This window comes from Schistocerca piceifrons, chromosome 1 (genome assembly GCF_021461385.2).
Source record: "Schistocerca piceifrons isolate TAMUIC-IGC-003096 chromosome 1, iqSchPice1.1, whole genome shotgun sequence".
NCBI lineage: Eukaryota > Metazoa > Arthropoda > Insecta > Orthoptera > Acrididae > Schistocerca > Schistocerca piceifrons.
The window spans coordinates 1,032,145,999-1,032,164,245 of NC_060138.1; the positions used below are offsets into that span (position 1 = coordinate 1,032,145,999).

General features: G+C 40.8%; 1 protein-coding gene across 2 annotated transcripts in view; it reads left to right on the forward strand.

Annotated features, from left to right (window-relative positions):
- The window catches only part of LOC124724436 (mitogen-activated protein kinase kinase kinase 4), a 209,989-nt gene that overhangs the window by 112,919 nt on the left and 78,823 nt on the right, over positions 1-18,247 (forward strand). For both annotated transcript variants that reach the window (XM_047248448.1, XM_047248449.1), the window contains exons 13-14: positions 429-542; positions 11,500-11,680. In XM_047248448.1, the coding sequence (XP_047104404.1) occupies positions 429-542; positions 11,500-11,680 (295 nt within the window). The remainder of the gene's footprint in view (positions 1-428; positions 543-11,499; positions 11,681-18,247) is intronic.

The window sequence follows — 18,247 nt, forward strand, 5'->3', positions numbered from 1 at the left end:
ACACACAACAGTGAAAAGATGCTGATTAGAGCAGTAGAACTCCACAACCAACAATGTCACACAATATTTTCATTTTACCTCCATGTACATTTGTTGTGTCTTATACTGTTTTATTGGAGTATTGTGCCAAAATTTAGTTGTGAACTTTACTAATGTGCTGCCATATGTTTTTGATTTCAGTTACTTCAGGAAAATGGATTTACAGATAAGAAATAAAATAAATTTTTTGTTTATATGTGGTATGCACATTTTATGTTGATTTGATATGATCTGTTGGTCATATTTATCTTCAGTTTGTAAATAAGATTTATGTGCAATGTTAGTATGGTGTGACACTCAGTTTCAGATATTTATTAATTGATACTTATTCTCCTGTTTACTCTGCAGTTATACAGACTTTAAAGCAAATATTGCAATTTAATTTTCAGTCGCATTGCAAGGGGGATGTTGGAAGCTGTCGGAGAATATCTCACTACGAGAGTAAAAGAACTGACAAAAATAATTCACAATGGGGATGAATCAGATGAGGACATTTCAGTGAAGTAAGTCAGTTTGATATTTTTACTAGCTGACTGTTTGCAGTTGTCAAACATTTAAAGATGTTCATGACACATGGCTTAATTAGTATTTACTTTATTATTACTCAAGTAAATACTCAAGTGCACATTATGAATTTATTTACATAAATGTGTTTGTTTTACAATTCATGATGTGTACCTCAGAGCTTAAGAGGGAGAATCTGAGCATTATCAGTAGAAGGCTGAGAGGTTAAAAGACAGTTTACCTGAAATTAAACTGTCAATGTCACTTGCAAATTTGGTATCTTTTTAGGTAATTATACTTAGCCATCATCTAAAGAAAAATTTATCACAATCTGAAAGGATTCTATCAGCCGTAGAGAATGATTTCCCAAGTGTTTCTGTGTAGAATTGCACACAAAATGTGAAAAGATAAAAGTGTAATTATTATTTGTAGACTACATTAAAAATCAGAACTGCCTTCTGTTAACATACATATACACCATCATGAGGTGTGTATTTAGTTCTATAGACTCATTCACTGAGTGAACACTTAACAGAAATATCATTTACACTTAAAGGTCATACTTAGACTCTGAAGCAGAGGACAAAAGCTGAAATACTGAATTGCTTCTTACATAGATGTTTCACTGAAGGAGACTGTACCGTAATTCCTCATTTCATTCATTTCACAAATTCCAAAACTATATCCCCGGAAGTCTATGAACTTCTTGATGATTCTTCAGATCATCTGTGATGAGCAATGGACTTCTAGATTGAGTTTTATGATCCATATTTGTTCTTTGTTGTGCATTTCACACTATTTTCTCTCATTTCTACAAAACATTACTGTTTCACCATACACTTCTTTAAGCAGATGGCAAATTTGTGTCTGTTTCAACTTCCATCCTTGAAATTTGAATAACATCTCTGACCTCACAGGTGACAGGACTTTGTATCACATAGTTCATTTTAAGCAGTCACAGATTGTTCAGTAGCAGCTTCCTTTTGACTTGCACTGTTAGAACACCGATACATGATACTGAATAAAATGATACGGTATTATTAAGTAGCTTGAAATCAGTCTCCATAGTGGAGATGGCCAGTATCTTGCTATTTCTTGGAGTATCCTCATAATTGGTACTTCGGTGTAGAGTGCTGTACTTTTTTTCACTTTTCTCCTTGTACAGTAGATGTAAACACTGTGTTCCACAGAAAGATGCTTCCTTCAGTAAGGTTTTCCACTCTGCAGAAGAAAATAAATTGCTGCAGAAATTAGCATTCATTTAATTAGCAGAATTATGATGATGACTGAAGTTGACACAGTTTTCATTATAAACTGATCAACTTATCTACAGTCAACAGCACATTGCTTTATTGGATGTAATGTCTCATCTGTAATTTGTTAAACATGGCTTGGTTACTTATAGTGTAATACTTCATTCTTTGTGACTGAGTAATGCTGTGTGGGTTGATGTATCATCAATGCATATTTGAGGTCTCTTAAACTCTTTGCTGAAGAGCAGGTGTCGTGCATGGTAAATTTATTATGTGTTGATAAACCCCATAAAGTAATCATTTCACTCCTTTGAAAACTCAGTGTCATGCCAGTTAATTTTGAAATTCACATCATTGATGTTGATGGATTTGTGATGACAAACATTTTCAGTGGAACCTAGTATCAGAATATGCTTTCCAGTTTTATATAACGAGTAATGCAGAATTGCACCCAATGCCAAAGACCACTCTCTTCAGTGGCAGTAGAGCCCCACGTGCCACATAGTGGTGTACATGTTCTGCTTTTAATCCGCCCATGCTTGCCCAGTGGCCAGGCGGGCAGGCCGCCGCGCATTGTCAGCAGAACGGGCAGGCTGCTTCACTCCCAGCGAAGCCAAGCAGAACCCAACCCGGGCAGGCTGCAGGAAACTTGCTTGCCTGCCCGTATTACTGCTGAGCTGCGCTACGCAGCCGTTTAGTCTGCGCGTGTCATTGTCGTATTATGAACGTTAATCAAAAGTTTTTATTTTACCTGAGCACCAAAAGACAAACCCCAACATTATATCCTTTACGCGTATATTTCGGGCTTCTTATCTATATAAATAAAAATTAATTGCCAAATGTGTTGATAAGCGTAAAACTCGAGAACTGCTGGACCAATTCGGCTAAATTTTTTTTGCTGTGTTCGTAATTCTCAGGACAAGGTTTTTATGAAATAAAATTTTTCGAAAATCGACCGAAAAATTGGAAAATTTGACAAAAATTGAAAGTACGTTTTCATTGTGTCCGTGAGTTTGTATTGCATACAATCTTGATGAAATTTTGCACACTATACCTTGAAAGCAAGAGGAAGGTCACAGTCTACATAAAGTTTCGTATGGTGCATGGCAGAGGTTCCTTTATGTAACGGAATTCGACAAATTGTACGTATTTATTCCGATCTTGATGAAATTTGGCACACTTGATATTCAAAGCAGGATCGAGGGCGCTGTCTGCTTAAAATTCTGAATGGTGCATGGCGGAGGGTACTTTACTTACACACTTCTACACCAACCTACAATTTTATTCTGATCTTGAAGAAATTTTGCACACTTGACCATCAAGAGGAACATCACTGTCTACATAATATTTCGGACAGTACATTGAATAGAGTACCATACAAAAGATTTTGACATCGTTTGCGGGTTACCACACAAAATACAAGCTTTCGCAACAAACTTTTGCCTCATCAGGAAAGAGGGATTGCAAAAACACAAAGAGAAAATAAGACGACAGGAAAGATTTCGAAATGCAACAGTGACAATAACAAACGTAATTGTTGGATTCAAATTAATGATATTAATATGATAGAGGGAAACATTCCACATGGGAAAAATATATCTAAAAACAAAGATGATGTGACTTACCAAACGAAAGCGCTGGCAGGTTGATAGACACACACAAACACAAACATACACACAAAATTCAAGCTTTCGCAACAAACTGTTGCCTCATCAGGAAAGAGGGAATGCAAAAACACAAAGAGAAAATAAGACGACAGAATGAGGCAACAGTTTGTTGCGAAAGCTTGAATTTTATGTGTATGTTTGTGTTTGTGTGTGTCTATCGACCTGCCAGCGCTTTTGTTTGGTAAGTCACATCATCTTTGTTTTTTATAAACGTAATGTCTATTATCGTTTTGAAATTTGAGAGCTGTCTGACACATTCATAGTCATCATGTTTGACAATTCGCGCACAGCAAATGTCGTTTAACAGTTGCAAACCATTTTTGGTTGAATAAACGTGTTATATTGGCTGCAAAAAACCTTGATGTTAACGAAATGAATTTTCAGATTCAAAATATGACACCTGGCGAATTGCTGACATACAAGTCTGTTTATTCCGTTACTAACCAAGATGATGTAGTCAACTATCCTACGGAATTTTTAAATTCGCTGGATTTCCCTGGATTACCGCCTCCCAATCTGTAATTAAGTCGGATCGGCAATCATTATGTTGCGAAAGGTAAACCAGCCACGTCTTTGTAATGGCACCCAGCTTGCGAGGAAGAAATTAAAGAACAACGTAATCGAAACCACAATTTTAAAAGGAAAGTACAAAGGTGAAGACAGTTTGATTCCAGTATCACTAAGATTCCGACCGGCATGCCATTCGACTTTAAACCGTTATAATTTCCAGTGCAGCTTACATTTTCCATGTCGATAGATAAATCGCAAGGGCAGTTGTTATATGTTTGTGGCATCAATCTTGAAAATCATGTTTTTCACATGGCCATTTGTATGTCGCATATTCCCCTGTCGGGACACCTTCAACTTCATTTGTTTACGCACCAGAAAACAAAACTATCAATGCTGCGTATCAAAAAGTATTACAATAAATGCTACGTAGCAATAAACTTTGACACTGATTTACTGATCACCACAAAAGTTGACAGATATATATGAGTTTTCATAGATAGGTGAAGAGGAGATGAACTGAGGTGGCGGAATCCAACAGAGAAGAGGACGAGGAGAAGGATAGAGCGTGGGGGGAGAGGGGTCAAGGGATGGGTTCAAAAATGGTTCAAATGGCCCTGAGCAATATGGGACTTAACTTCTGAGGTCATCAGTCCCATAGAACTTAGAACCACTTAAACCTAACTAACCTAAGGACATTACACATATCCATGCCCGAGGCAGGATTCGAACCTGCAACCGTAGCGGTCACGTGGTTCCAGACTGTAGCGCCTAGAACTGCTTGGCCACTCCGGCCGGCCAAGGGATGGGGGGGGGGGGGGGGGTGATCAGAGAGATAGTGGGAGAGGACTAAATGGATAGAGAGAAAATAGGGGAGGGAAGATGGACTACGAGAGTATGAAATAAATAAATGCCCAGGCAACACAATGCAGTCTGTGCTGCACTTTTCAACACCGAAACAGATGGATATTTATACTAAAGAAGTGAACCTCTACCCCCCAAAAAGAAGATTGGTCACCTCCCCAGAAGAATAAATTATCTACGCCCCTATTAACCACTGTACTGCAATGAGAACCAAATTAAGATTTTGGAAGTCTAGATTCTTTATCTTTAGTATGTTTCAGCCAAGTATGACACCAATTATATAAATATTTAACTACGTTTCCAGGATGTATTTTACTGGTTCTGTGAATTCATTCGAAGTTGGCAAAATCATTCTAAATTGCCAAAATGCATTTTAACAAAATCGAAGGACTTGTTTTGTATCCAGATCGTCTAAAAACTATAATACTGGGAATACAATGGCGACCCTGAGCCATTTTTCTCGGCGCCTACGTTTTCTTCATGAGAGTCCACACTTGTAGTCTAGGTCTGCGTAATGAGGGACCATATTTCGGACCATCATGATGCAGACTAAGACGACGAGTGTTTACTTGCAAGATGCAAACCTAAATGACGACTGTAGATCCTCATAACACAGACCTAAACGATGAGTCTGAATCCTCATGACGCAGATGTAGACGCTGTGGAGAGTGGCTCAGAGTTTCCACTATATTCCTACTACAATACATTCATGGAAAGAGACGCTCTTCGTTTTAGGAGCATTTGTAGTGTCTAGGTCTTCAGCATCTTGACTCTGCATGTGGGATTCCCCTTAATATAGAAATACAAGAATAAAATTACATTTTGCAATATGTGTGGAACTCAACAAAATAAATTGTAATTTAAACTCATAATGCATATTGCCTTAATCCACAAATGAATATTTTATTTTGCAGAACACTTTTCAACGTAAAATATTTACAAATTTTCCTTCAGTTCCCCTGAAAGTATTATTTAGGCCAAACCAGATACTCCTAAAAATATTTGGCTACTTTTGCAAACACAAGTAACAGAAAATGGTTTACAAACAATAATAAATGTCACTTGGCAGGATTGAAATCAAAAAGTTTAGTCTAAAATAAAAATGAACTGTATGCATTACAAAATTTCTATCTCAGAAATTGACGCCCAGAAAGCACAAGAAAGAAATCTGCACTCTTAATTAGTAAAATTGTGCTCAAACTATAGTTTCCTGTCTAATGTTCTACTGTATTCTTAATGTGTATGCTGATTAGTTATGACAAAATTGCTAAGTCTGTCTGCATTAAGAGGTGATCGTTTTTCGCTAATTAGGTTTCCAGCACAACTAAAAATTCTCTCACTAGTGGCACTAGTGGCTGGTATATTTAATATTTTTCTTGCCACACACGCAAGTCGAGGAAGTCGTTGGGAGTTATTTTTCCACCACTGTAGAATATCTCCCTCGTTCACACAGTGTTCTTGCAAGTATCTGCTGACTTCATCATGTAGGAAAGGAGGCTCTTCTGCCCAGTCCTCAAATTTCGCCATTTTGTACGGCCCTGGATTTGTTTCTTGGGTGCTGTGATTGGGCACTTGTACTGAAACTGTACAGGTTCCAATTAATATTTGCAGAATAATGTGAAGATCGTACTACACATAGTTGAAATTACAATAGTTTTTAGATGATGCTATCATTTATCGTCCAGTAAAGTCACCAGAAGATCAAAACTAACTGCAGGACGATTTAAATAAGGTATATATTTTTGGTTTAAAAATTAGCAGTTGGCAATAAATAATGACAAGAGCGAGGTTATCCCTGTGTGTACTAAACTAAGTCCATTAAACTTTGTTTACAAGATCAACCAGTCAGATCTAAAGGCTGTAGATTCTACTTAATACCTCTGATTACAATTACGACCTACTTAAATAGGAATGGACACACAGAAAATGCTGTAGGCATTTTAATGACAAAACACTCTTTTGGAGCATTGCTACGGTAGAGGTCGAAAGAGTCTAAATAAGGGCAGCTGGTTTCGTATTATCGTGACACAGGGGAAAGAGTGTCGCGGAAATTACACAAGTTTGGGGTGGGAATCATTACAACAATGGCATTTTCTGACGACGTGGCTCGATCTATATATGAAATTTCGATCACCATCTTACACCTCCGCATTCGAAGATATATTGTTGAGTCCCATCTACATTGGAAGAAATGATCATCAGAATAAAATACAAAAAAACAGCGCTCAGACGGAGAGATGCAGGTGTTCTATCCCGCGCGAAATTCGGGAATAGGAGACAAATAAGTTGAAAGTGGTTCGATGAACCCTCAACCAAGCACTTGCGTGTGACTTGCAGAGTAACCATGTACATGTAGATGAAGAATATATGCATTATCTTAGGAGCTTATCTTCAGCACACATCTGTCGTGCTGCTTGGTAAACTTCAATTTTTTCATCCTCGGTTAACTTTCTTAATGTGCGGTAGTTAGCCACCATAAACATTGCAATTTTATGCAACATACTAATGCACATTTTCTGTTCTAGGAAGGCATCGGCGGCTTGTTTAAAAGGTTTCATGTCCTGAAAATACATTTTCTCAACATACATATTTCACAAGTGGTTCTATAATATTCAGATGGAATAAAATTACAAACCTCTTAATCGTTATCCCGTACGGTACAGTGAGTTTTTAAGGCATAAAACCACAGTAGAACTAAATGTAGGGTTGGCTCCTTGTCACCCTCTAGATCAACTGTGGCTTCTTTAAACGGCTTAAGAAATTCTATAAGCTGGCCAGTTATATGGTGGTCACAATCCAGCATCTTATCAGAGGCACCTTCATTATGTAAAACAGCCTTCGCTGAATCAATCTGAGAATGGACTGATACAAGCATGTCAAAATAACTATTCCAACGAGTTGAAACCCACTGCTTTAAAGATGAGTTCAGTCTCACACAGAGACCTCTTCTCTTGAAGTACGAAACCGTAGCCCGCACTGTATTAACAATGGCTAATATATTTGGAACATTTTCTTTCAAAAACTGTTCACTCAGAACATGTTTCAAGACTGTGTTTATACTATGAGCCTTGCATGGAAGACGCTGATATACACTCCTGGAAATGGAAAAAAGAACACATTGACACCGGTGTGTCAGACCCACCATACTTGCTCCGGACACTGCGAGAGGGCTGTACAAGCAATGATCACACGCACGGCACAGCGGACACACCAGGAACCGCGGTGTTGGCCGTCGAATGGCGCTAGCTGCGCAGCATTTGTGCACCGCCGCCGTCAGTGTCAGTCAGTTTGCCGTGGAATACGGAGCTCCATCGCAGTCTTTAACACTGGTAGCATGCCGCGACAGCGTGGACGTGAACCGTATGTGCAGTTGACGGACTTTGAGCGAGGGCGTATAGTGGGCATGCGGGAGGCCGGGTGGACGTACCGCCGAATTGCTCAACACGTGGGGCGTGAGGTCTCCACAGTACATCGATGTTGTCGCCAGTGGTCGGCGGAAGGTGCACGTGCCCGTCGACCTGGGACCGGACCGCAGCGACACACGGATGCACGCCAAGACCATAGGATCCTACGCAGTGCCGTAGGGGACCGCACCGCCATTTCCCAGCAAATTAGGGACACTGTTGCTCCTGGGGTATCGGCGAGGACCATTCGCAACCGTCTCCATGAAGCTGGGCTACGGTCCCGCACACCGTTAGGCCGTCTTCCGCTCACGCCCCAACATAGTGCAGCCCGCCTCCAGTGGTGTCGCGACAGGCGTGAATGGAGGGACGAATGGAGACGTGTCGTCTTCAGCGATGAGAGTCGCTTCTGCCTTGGTGCCAATGATGGTCGTATGCGTGTTTGGCGCCGTGCAGGTGAGCGCCACAATCAGGACTGCATACGACCGAGGCACACAGGGCCAACACCCGGCATCATGGTGTGGGGAGCGATCTCCTACACTGGCCGTACACCACTAGTGATCGTCGAGGGGACACTGAATAGTGCACGGTACATCCAAACCGTCATCGAACCCGTCGTTCTACCATTCCTAGACCGGCAAGGGAACTTGCTGTTCCAACAGGACAATGCACGTCTGCATGTATCCCGTGCCACCCAACGTGCTCTAGAAGGTGTAAGTCAACTATCCTGGCCAGCAAGATCTCCGGATCTGTCCCCCATTGAGCATGTTTGGGAGTGGATGAAGTGTCGTCTCACGCGGTCTGCACGTCCAGCACGAACGCTGGTCCAACTGAGGCGCCAGGTGGAAATGGCATGGCAAGCCGTTCCACAGGACTACATCCAGCATCTCTACGATCGTCTCCATGGGAGAATAGCAGCCTGCATTGCTGCGAAAGGTGGATATACACTGTACTAGTGCCGATATTGTGCATGCTCTGTTGCCTGTGTCTATGTGCCTGTGGTTCTGTCAGTGTGATCATGTGATGTATCTGACCCCAGGAATGTGTCAATAAGGTTTCCCCTTCCTGGGACAATGAATTCACGGTGTTCTTATTTCAATTTCCAGGAGTGTATTTCGAGAGCGTTGACAATGTTACTGCCCTGGTCTGTGACAAACGTAATTTTAGCAATGTCTTCACGAGAAACACCCATAGTTTCTAAGCCATCTTCCAACTCGTTTCGAATATTCGAGCCAGTTTTTGGGCAGTCAGGAAATGCAGAGCACCTCAGTACATATTTATTCAAACGCCAGTCTGAATTTATGTAATGCATTGTCACGGACATGTAATGCACCGCTTTGTAATTGTCTGTCCATAGATCAGTTGTACTGGCACATATACCAAAACGAATCGCATGCACTATATCTGGGAGCATTTTGCTGTGCACTTTATCAGCTAAGGTTTGAACTTTCCTAGCTACTGTCACTCGGGAAGGCATAACATTTTTAATATCAACTGAGCCATATTTTTTACCTATGTCGATCAGTGTCTGCCCTAAATTAAGAAATCCTTCTCCCTCTATACTGCTAAATGGTCTCAGGTCCTTACCACACATTTTGACGCACTTTTCGGCCACTAAATCTTTGTCCTCTTTCAAGATATTTATGGAGTGAGGGAACTGCTTGTCAAATTCGCACACATGTCGTAACATACTTGAGGTTCCCGAATAATTACTTAAGAGCTTTTTACATAGTTTGCATTGAGACACACCTACCGATTTATTTGAAGCGGCCTTATAAACACACGAAAACATTTCCCATGCGGCACTTGTGCTCTGTTTCATTACCAGCATGTATTCGCCAGTTGTCAATTTTTTTTCAATCTCACTAAAGTTCGACCTATTCATTGTGCTGCCTCCACCGTTGCGATAAATGAACTGCGGGCTAACTACCTAGCTACTCTAGTCACGGTAGCTTGGCAGCGCAACCTGTTGTCAGGCGCAGCAAGCTGAGCGGGTCCCGTGAAGCTTGGCAGGCTTGCGGGAACCCAGGTAGCCCGGGCTTGTGGGAGCCCGTATCGGCCGCATTACCCGCTATGCCTCAGTACACGCGCACTCTTGTGTTTACGTCGCGGCAGGCTGACCTGCATGAATGGTTGCAAAGGAGCTAGGGGCAAGCAGGCTGCAAGGGGAATTTGTACACCTCTAGTGCCACATTTGCAGTTCAGGGTCTAGTGGCTAATGTTGCTGCCTCTGGATCACAGGTTGCCAGATTAGATTCCCATCTAGGTTGTGGATTTTCTCCACCCAGAGACTGCTGGGTGTGTGTGTTGTCCTCATCATTTCATCATCATTCGGGACAGTTGTGAGACCGGACAGTGAAACAGATGGGTGCTGATAACCATGCAGCCATCATCATCCCTACCTGCCACAGCACAAGCATCATAGCGTGTGCAGTTGCTGGATACGCGTTATGAGAAATTAACAGTGGGACTATAATATGCAATAGTAGTTACTTATCTTGTTCTGCAAACCAAAAAGAGGTATAACTTTAGGTGAAATATGTCATTTATTAATTACTTACACAAGTACTGTAAGTGATAATATTAACAGAGGGTGTCTCAAAATGAAAAAAAAAAAAAAGCACCAACAAACTTTTGTGACAGGTTCCTTGTACAAAAAAGAAAAAATGTCCAGTAAACGTGGGCTCTAAAATGTGTACTTTAAGAGGTATGAGCAATAGTTCATATTCAGTACTATGAAACAGATCTCTTCTGCTGCAAGGTCATTGCTTTCCATGTTTTGGGAGAAGAAAGGAAAAAAGTCTGGTAAACATGGGGTCTAAAATATATACTTGAAGAGCTATGAGCACTTGTTCATTTTCACTAACGTGGAGCACATCTCTTCTAGTGAACCAATGCTCTTAGCTCTTAAGGTACATATTCTGGAGCCCATGTTCGTTAAAAGTTTATTTCTTTTTTGGTCCATACAACCTCCTCCCAAAATATGAAAAGCAAAGAGTTTGTGGTAGAAGAGATGTGTGTCCTAGTGTCGAAAATGAACAAGCGCTCATATTTCTAAAGGAATACTTAAGGAAAAAAACACACTGTATGTTCACAGTAGTATTTTAAGCAATAAAGTATTTTCATCTTGAAGAAATTTTATGTAATTGTTCCTTACCTATTTATTTCTTCTTGTGTGGTGGTATGTGTTGATGCACTGATTGTTTTATTTTTCATATATTCAAAATAGAAATAATTAAAATTTATTTATGCACATTTGCACAGGCAAACAGCACTGTCCGTCTGCAGGGAAATCCAGTTCCTGTACACTGAAGCACGTGATAGGGCATTAAAGGCACTGGCATTTGCAAAAACGCTGAGGAAAGACTTAGAAAACCCTGAGTTCCTGAGCAGCATCCACCCTTCATGCAGTGTTATTATTGCTGGTTCGCTGCAGGAACTTAAGGTTTGTATTAGACACTCCCCAGCACTATAACTTGTAGCCTTGGCTGCTGTTAAATGAAATGTAATGTGGATCATTTTATTTTTGTTGATAAGTTTTTAATTATTTTTTTGTGTCTTATGATTTATCAAATCCTACTTCTTCATTAACGTTCATTACCGTATCTAGTGCCACACCCGAGTGTAGGAATCATCTAGAGCCTCATGTTTTAACCAAGTAACTGTAAGTAAACACAGCATGTAGAAAAGTGGCACTTCGTCATATGTGTCATCTCCTTAACACAATTATTCACTTCCTGTAGTCAAATGTGATCAGAAATGGGAGATAAAGCCTGTGTATGTGACCAGATGTCCTCTCCAATTTAGTGCCATACCAACTGAGTTGTCCAAGCAACTTGCTCTTTGACATAACATAAAGCTCACATCTGCATTCTTTCTCTTGCCTTTCAAAATGCCATAGCAATTTTTACACTAACGGAATGAATGTTCTATCTCCCCTCCCCTCCCCTCCCCTCCCCCCCCCCCCCCCCCCCCCTCTCTCTCTCCCTCTCTCTTTCTTTCTTTCTTTGAAAAGTTGTTGAATGCAGCCACTAACAGTTCTGAAATCCATTTATTTATTCTTAATGTACATAAAGTGCATGTATTCAGTTTATGATAATTTTATGTGCCTGTCCCATGCATCAAATTTTCATGTTCATTACCCTAGGAGGTGGACAAGACTGTAAAAGATACTACCAGAAGAAGTAAGAAAATCCATTTGGCAGGTGGAAAGAGAAAGAAAATCAGTAGAAGTGATAAGAGTAGGGGGAGAGGTGGTGAAAGCAAAATGTGTAAAATTTTTCTCAAGAGTTTTTACAAAGAAGGCAATATCAGATATTTGGAACAATGCAGTATTTGTTGTAATCCACAGGAAAAAGAATGGGGAAGATATGAACTGCCAGCTCATTAATCCTTTGTGATACATAGGATTTTTACAAAAATCTTTACTGATTGTATCGAAAAGCACTTTAAACTGGAAAATACCTAGCTGGCCTCTGAAGGTGGTGCAACACAATTTACTATTTACAGTTTGTCAACGAAGGAATTAAAAGAAGCACCAAAAATCGGTTTTGCTTCCTGTGGAGTTTTTATCAGCTACGAGAAAGCACTTGGCACAACAAAAACTGTGATTGGATTGAATAGCTTCTAGCAAGAAGGAAGTCTTCAGACATAAAAGTTATAGGACAATTAATTTTCACAGTTTGTATAAATGACCTAGTAATTAACCTTGGAAGTTCTATGAGGCTTCTTGTGGATGATGATGATGATGATGATGATGATGATGTGATGTGTACTGTTGCAGATTAGTGGGCTGTCAGGATTAAAAGGACAGAGAGATTGATTGTGCTTGGGTCAGACATTTTACGTAAAACATATAATAAAACTGTTATTAAATTTAACAATAATCCACCACAGCTTGCCAAAACCAATTTATATGGGCTCACAGTTCAAGAAATATGAATTTAAGACAAAGCCAGCGTTATTTAAAAAACTTAAGTCTTCATGCTTGAGAATCACTTAATGAAACAGTTTTTCAATTAACATATCTGAAGGAACAGACTCCACACTTTCATATAATTGATTTGCCTGGATGGGCAACTAGTCTATCTTCTTCAGTGTGGATGCACATTTATATGTGACCCCTGCGAGAATCTCTCGGAGCAATCGTGGATGACGTGGACAGGGGCCATGGGTAGGTGGCACAAGGCACTGGGAACGTTGGTCGGCTGAGAAGCATACCGAGATAGTCTACACAATTGCGATAAACTCCATGTCTGAGTGGCACAGTAGTTAATGCAGATCTCTAGTAAGCAGGAGACCATGTGTTCGATTCCCAGTCCAGCACAAATTTTCACTCAATGCTGCTGATTCCACGTATAGTCCCGATGCAGCTGACATCAATAGTCCCTTTCCTTTCTTCCCCCTCCACCGTCAATTTACATATACTGTATCATAGCTGCAGATTCCACATAGTGTTTTTCTTTCATACATGTGCAAAAGAACAGACAGCACCATGCATTCATATAATATGAACTTTCATCCTGTGGCTGTCTTCGGCAGATTATTATGCAGATGTAGGGAATGAAGCTGCTTAAAGACTTTTCCAGCAATCGTTTAGAAACTGTTGTTATAATAGATACCTTACATTTACACTAGTATAATGCATAATCAGTGTTAGCTTCCTTTGTTCGCTGTGTGCTGCAGCGCCACTCTCCTTCCCACAAGTGGCAGCCATTTAGTGCGCTGATTCTTTCAAGTAATACATGGAAACGGAATTGAATCTGCAACAGACTGTAATTAATAGCCAGCGATCACTGTTCTTAACACGAAGTCATTTCAACACTTCTTCCTTTTACTACAACTGCTGACCGGTGTAAATATCAGTACACAGCCTAGTAACTGCTAGTTAATGACATGAGTGCAACATGGATTCTGGAAAAAAAAAGAGCAAGCAGAAATATCAGTGTCCTAAGAAACACTCTGTGAGCTTTATTACAGGAACACAGCTCAGTACCATACAGCTCACGACCATCCAGCTCACGACCATCCAATACAGAATTCAGCAACTACACTGATGTCCAAAATTAAAGCAACAAAACACTATTTCCTTGTCCTATGTCTAATTCACCTTATAATCATACAAACTATCAGCAGATGTCTGTACAATCGTCTTCTGCACGGAAAATGGCACTCCGATCAATGGACAATCATATCAATGATGACATCAGGGCACCTGTCAAATGGGGTGATGTTTATCAGGTGGTACCACATCCACAATCACTGTGTATACAGTCACTGACAGTGCAGTATGTCACAAAGAAGGCACCTACCATACTCCCTGCAGTGGAGGGCAATAAGAAGAATGGAGGCAGAACAGTCACAAACTGATGAGGCCCGATAGTTTAATGTGAACCATGCTATTGTTTCTCGGATGTGGCAACAATTTATAGAGACCGAAACAGTACCCCAAATACCAGGGTAGGGCTGATGATGTATGAGGTCAGAAAGAAAGGACCGTTATTTGGATGTAAGGGCACAATGGTACTGCCTTAGCACTGCAAGGCGATTGGCATCTGATCTCGAAGCACCCACTGGATGTTTTGTATCAAGACAAAGCCAGAAGGCTTCAGCAGAGTGGCCTTTATTGTTCGAGGCCTGTCGTATGTGTACCTCTGATGCATCTTCACAGAAGGGAATGTGTAGAGTGCAGTCGTCAATGTGCCACCTGGGCAGTCGAACAGTGGGCCAAAGTTCTACTCACAGACGAGTCCTGATTGGGTCTGGAGAGTGATTCTTGACACTTTTGCATCTGGAGGGAAATTGGAATATGATTTTGGGCCCCAAACATTATGGAAAGGGACTGATATAGAGGAGAATCTCTAATGTTGTGTGCAGAGATTATGTTGACCACATTAACACCTCTTCATGAAATTGTATGGATGAATCAGAGATTTGATTGCTGTCCGGTATCGTGATGAGATCTTGCGACCTTACTTGTCGTTGTTGTGAGCTGGTGCGGGCCCAGACTTTGTGTTGATGGATGATAACGATTGACCTCATAGAGCAAGAGCTGTTGATGTTTTCTTGGAAACAGAAGATATTGCACATCTGCATCTACATTTATACTCCGCAAGCCACCCAACGGTGTGTGGCGGAGGGCACTTTACGTGCCACTGTCATTACCTCCCTTTTCTGTTCCAGTTGCGTATGGTTCGCGGGAAGAATGACTGTCGGAAAGCCTCCGTGCGCGCTCGAATCTCTCTAATTTTACATTGATGATCTCGTCGGGAGGTATAAGTAGGGGGAAGCAATATATTCGATACCTCATCCAGAAACGCACCCTCTTGAAACCTGGCGAGAAAAAGCTACACCGCGATGCAGAGCGCCTCTCTTGCAGAGTCTGCCACTTGAGTTTGCTAAACATCTCCATAATGCTATCACAGTTACCAAATAACCCTGTGACAAAACGCGCTGCTCTTCTTTGGATCTTCTCTATCTCCTCCGTCAACCTGATCTGGTACGGATCCCACACTGATGAGCAATACTCAAGTATAGGTTGAACGAGTGTTTTGTAAGCCACCTCCTTTGTTGATGGACTACATTTTCTAAGGACTTCCCAATGAATCTCAACCTGGTACCTGTCTTACCAACAATTAATTTCATATGGTCATTCCACTTCAAATTGTTCCGCAAGCATACTCCCAGATATTTTACAGAAGTAACTGCTACCAGTGTTTGTTCCGCTGTCATGTAATCATACAATAAAGGATCCTTTATTCTATGTATTCGCAATACATTACATTTGTCTATGTTAAGGGTCAGTTACCCCTCCCTGCACCAAGTGCCTATCTGCTGCAGATCTTCCTGCATTTCGCTACAATTTTCTAATGCTGCAACTTCTCTGTATACTACAGCATCATCCGCGAAAAGCCGCATGGGACTTCCGACACTATCTACTAGGTCATTTATATATATTGTGAAAAGCAGTGGTCCCATAACACTCCCCTGTGGCATGCCAGAGGTTACTTTAACGTCTGTAGACATCTCTCCATTGAGAACAACATGCTGTGTTCTGTTTGCTAAAAACTCCTCAATCCAGCCACACAGCTGGTCTGATATTCCGTAGGCTCTTACTTTGTTTATCAGGCGACAGTGCGGAACTGTATCAAACGCCTTCCGGAAGTCAAGGAAAATAGCATCTACCTGGGAGCCTGTATCTAATATTTTCTGGGTTTCATGAACAAATAAAGTGAGTTGGGTCACATTCGATCGCTGTTTCCGGAATCCATGTTGATTCCTACAGAGTAGATTCTGGGTTTCCAAAAACGACATGATACTCGAGCAAAAAATATGTTCTAAAATTCTACAACAGATCGACATCAGAGATATAGGTCTATAGTTTTGCGCATCTGCTCGACGACCCTTCTTGAAGACTGGGACTACCTGTGCTCTTTTCCAATCATTTGGAACCTTCCGTTCCTCTAGAGAATTGCGGTACATGGCTGTTAGAAGGGGGGCAAGTTCTTTCGCGTACTCTGTGTAGACTCGAATTGGTATCCCGTCAGGTCCAGTGGACTTTCCTCTGTTGAGTGATTCCAGTTGCTTTTCTATTCCTTGGACACTTATTTCGATGTCAGCCATTTTTTCGTTTGTGTGAGGATTTAGAGAAGGAACTGCAGTGCAGTCTTCCTCTGTGAAACAGCTTTGGAAAAAGGTGTTTAGTATTTCAGCTTTACGCGTGTCATTGTCTGTTTCAATGCCATCATCATCCCAGAGTGTCTGGATATGCTGTTTCGAGCCACTTACTGATTTAACGTAAGACCAGAACTTCCTAGGATTTTCTGTCAAGTCAGTACTTAGAATTTTACTTTCGAATTCACTGAACGCTTCACGCATAGCCTTCCTTACGCTAACTTTGACATCGTTTAGCTTCTATTTGTCTGGGAGTTTTTGGCTGCGTTTAAACTTGCAGTGAAGCTCTCTTTGTTTTCGCAGTAGTTTCCTAACTTTGTTGTTGAACCACGGTGGGTTTTTCCCGTTCCTCACAGTTTTACTCAGCATGTACCTGTCTAAAACGTATTTTACGATTGCCTTGAACTTTTTTCATAAACACTCAACATTGTCAGTGTCGGAACAGAAATTTTCGTTTTGATCTGTTAGGTATTCTGAAATCTGCCTTCTATTACTCTTGCTAAACAGATAAACCTTCCTCCCTTTTTTTACATTCCTATTAACTTCCCTATTCAGGGATGCTGCAATGGCCTTATAATCACTGATTCCCTGTTCTGCACTTACAGAGTTGAAATGTTCGGGTCTGTTTGTTACCAGTAGGTCCAAGATGTTATCTCCACGAGTCGGTTCTCTGTTTAATTGCTCGAGGTAATTTTCGGATAGTGCACTCAGTATAATGTCACTCGATGCTCTGTCCCTACCACCCGTCCTGAACATCTGAGTGTCCCAGTCTATATCTGGTAAATTGAAATCTCCACCTAAGACTATAACATGCTGAGAAAATTTCTGTGAAATGTATTCCAAATTTTCTCTCAGTTGTTCTGCAGCAGCTGTGTTCTCGAGCCCCACCAGAATCGCAACCTCATAAATCGCAACATATTCGGGAGAAACAGCCAAATATTTGTGACAATGAAGACATAAGATTCATAGCTGTCTTGTTAGGATAATAACGATGTTGAGGATGAAAAATAGTGATACCACAGATGACAGTCTAAGTAAACAAAGAAGGCAGTGAAGTTAAAAATTAATGTGAAAAGTTTCATTTTGTTTATTTTACTTCACCTTGTATTAAAAAGGTAGACAGTCAGTAAATGGTATAAGTTTCAAATAGATGTATGTTAACAATTTAGGCAGAGAACATTTGTAATTTTGATTAGTCAGAATATGTAACATATTGCAGATACATAGAGAAAAAGAGACCCAATATTATATGGTCACGTGCATCCAGAACAATCACTGAAAGCAGCTACTTCCGTAAAACATGTAGGAGTATGCGTATGGAGCAGTTTGAAGTGGAGCA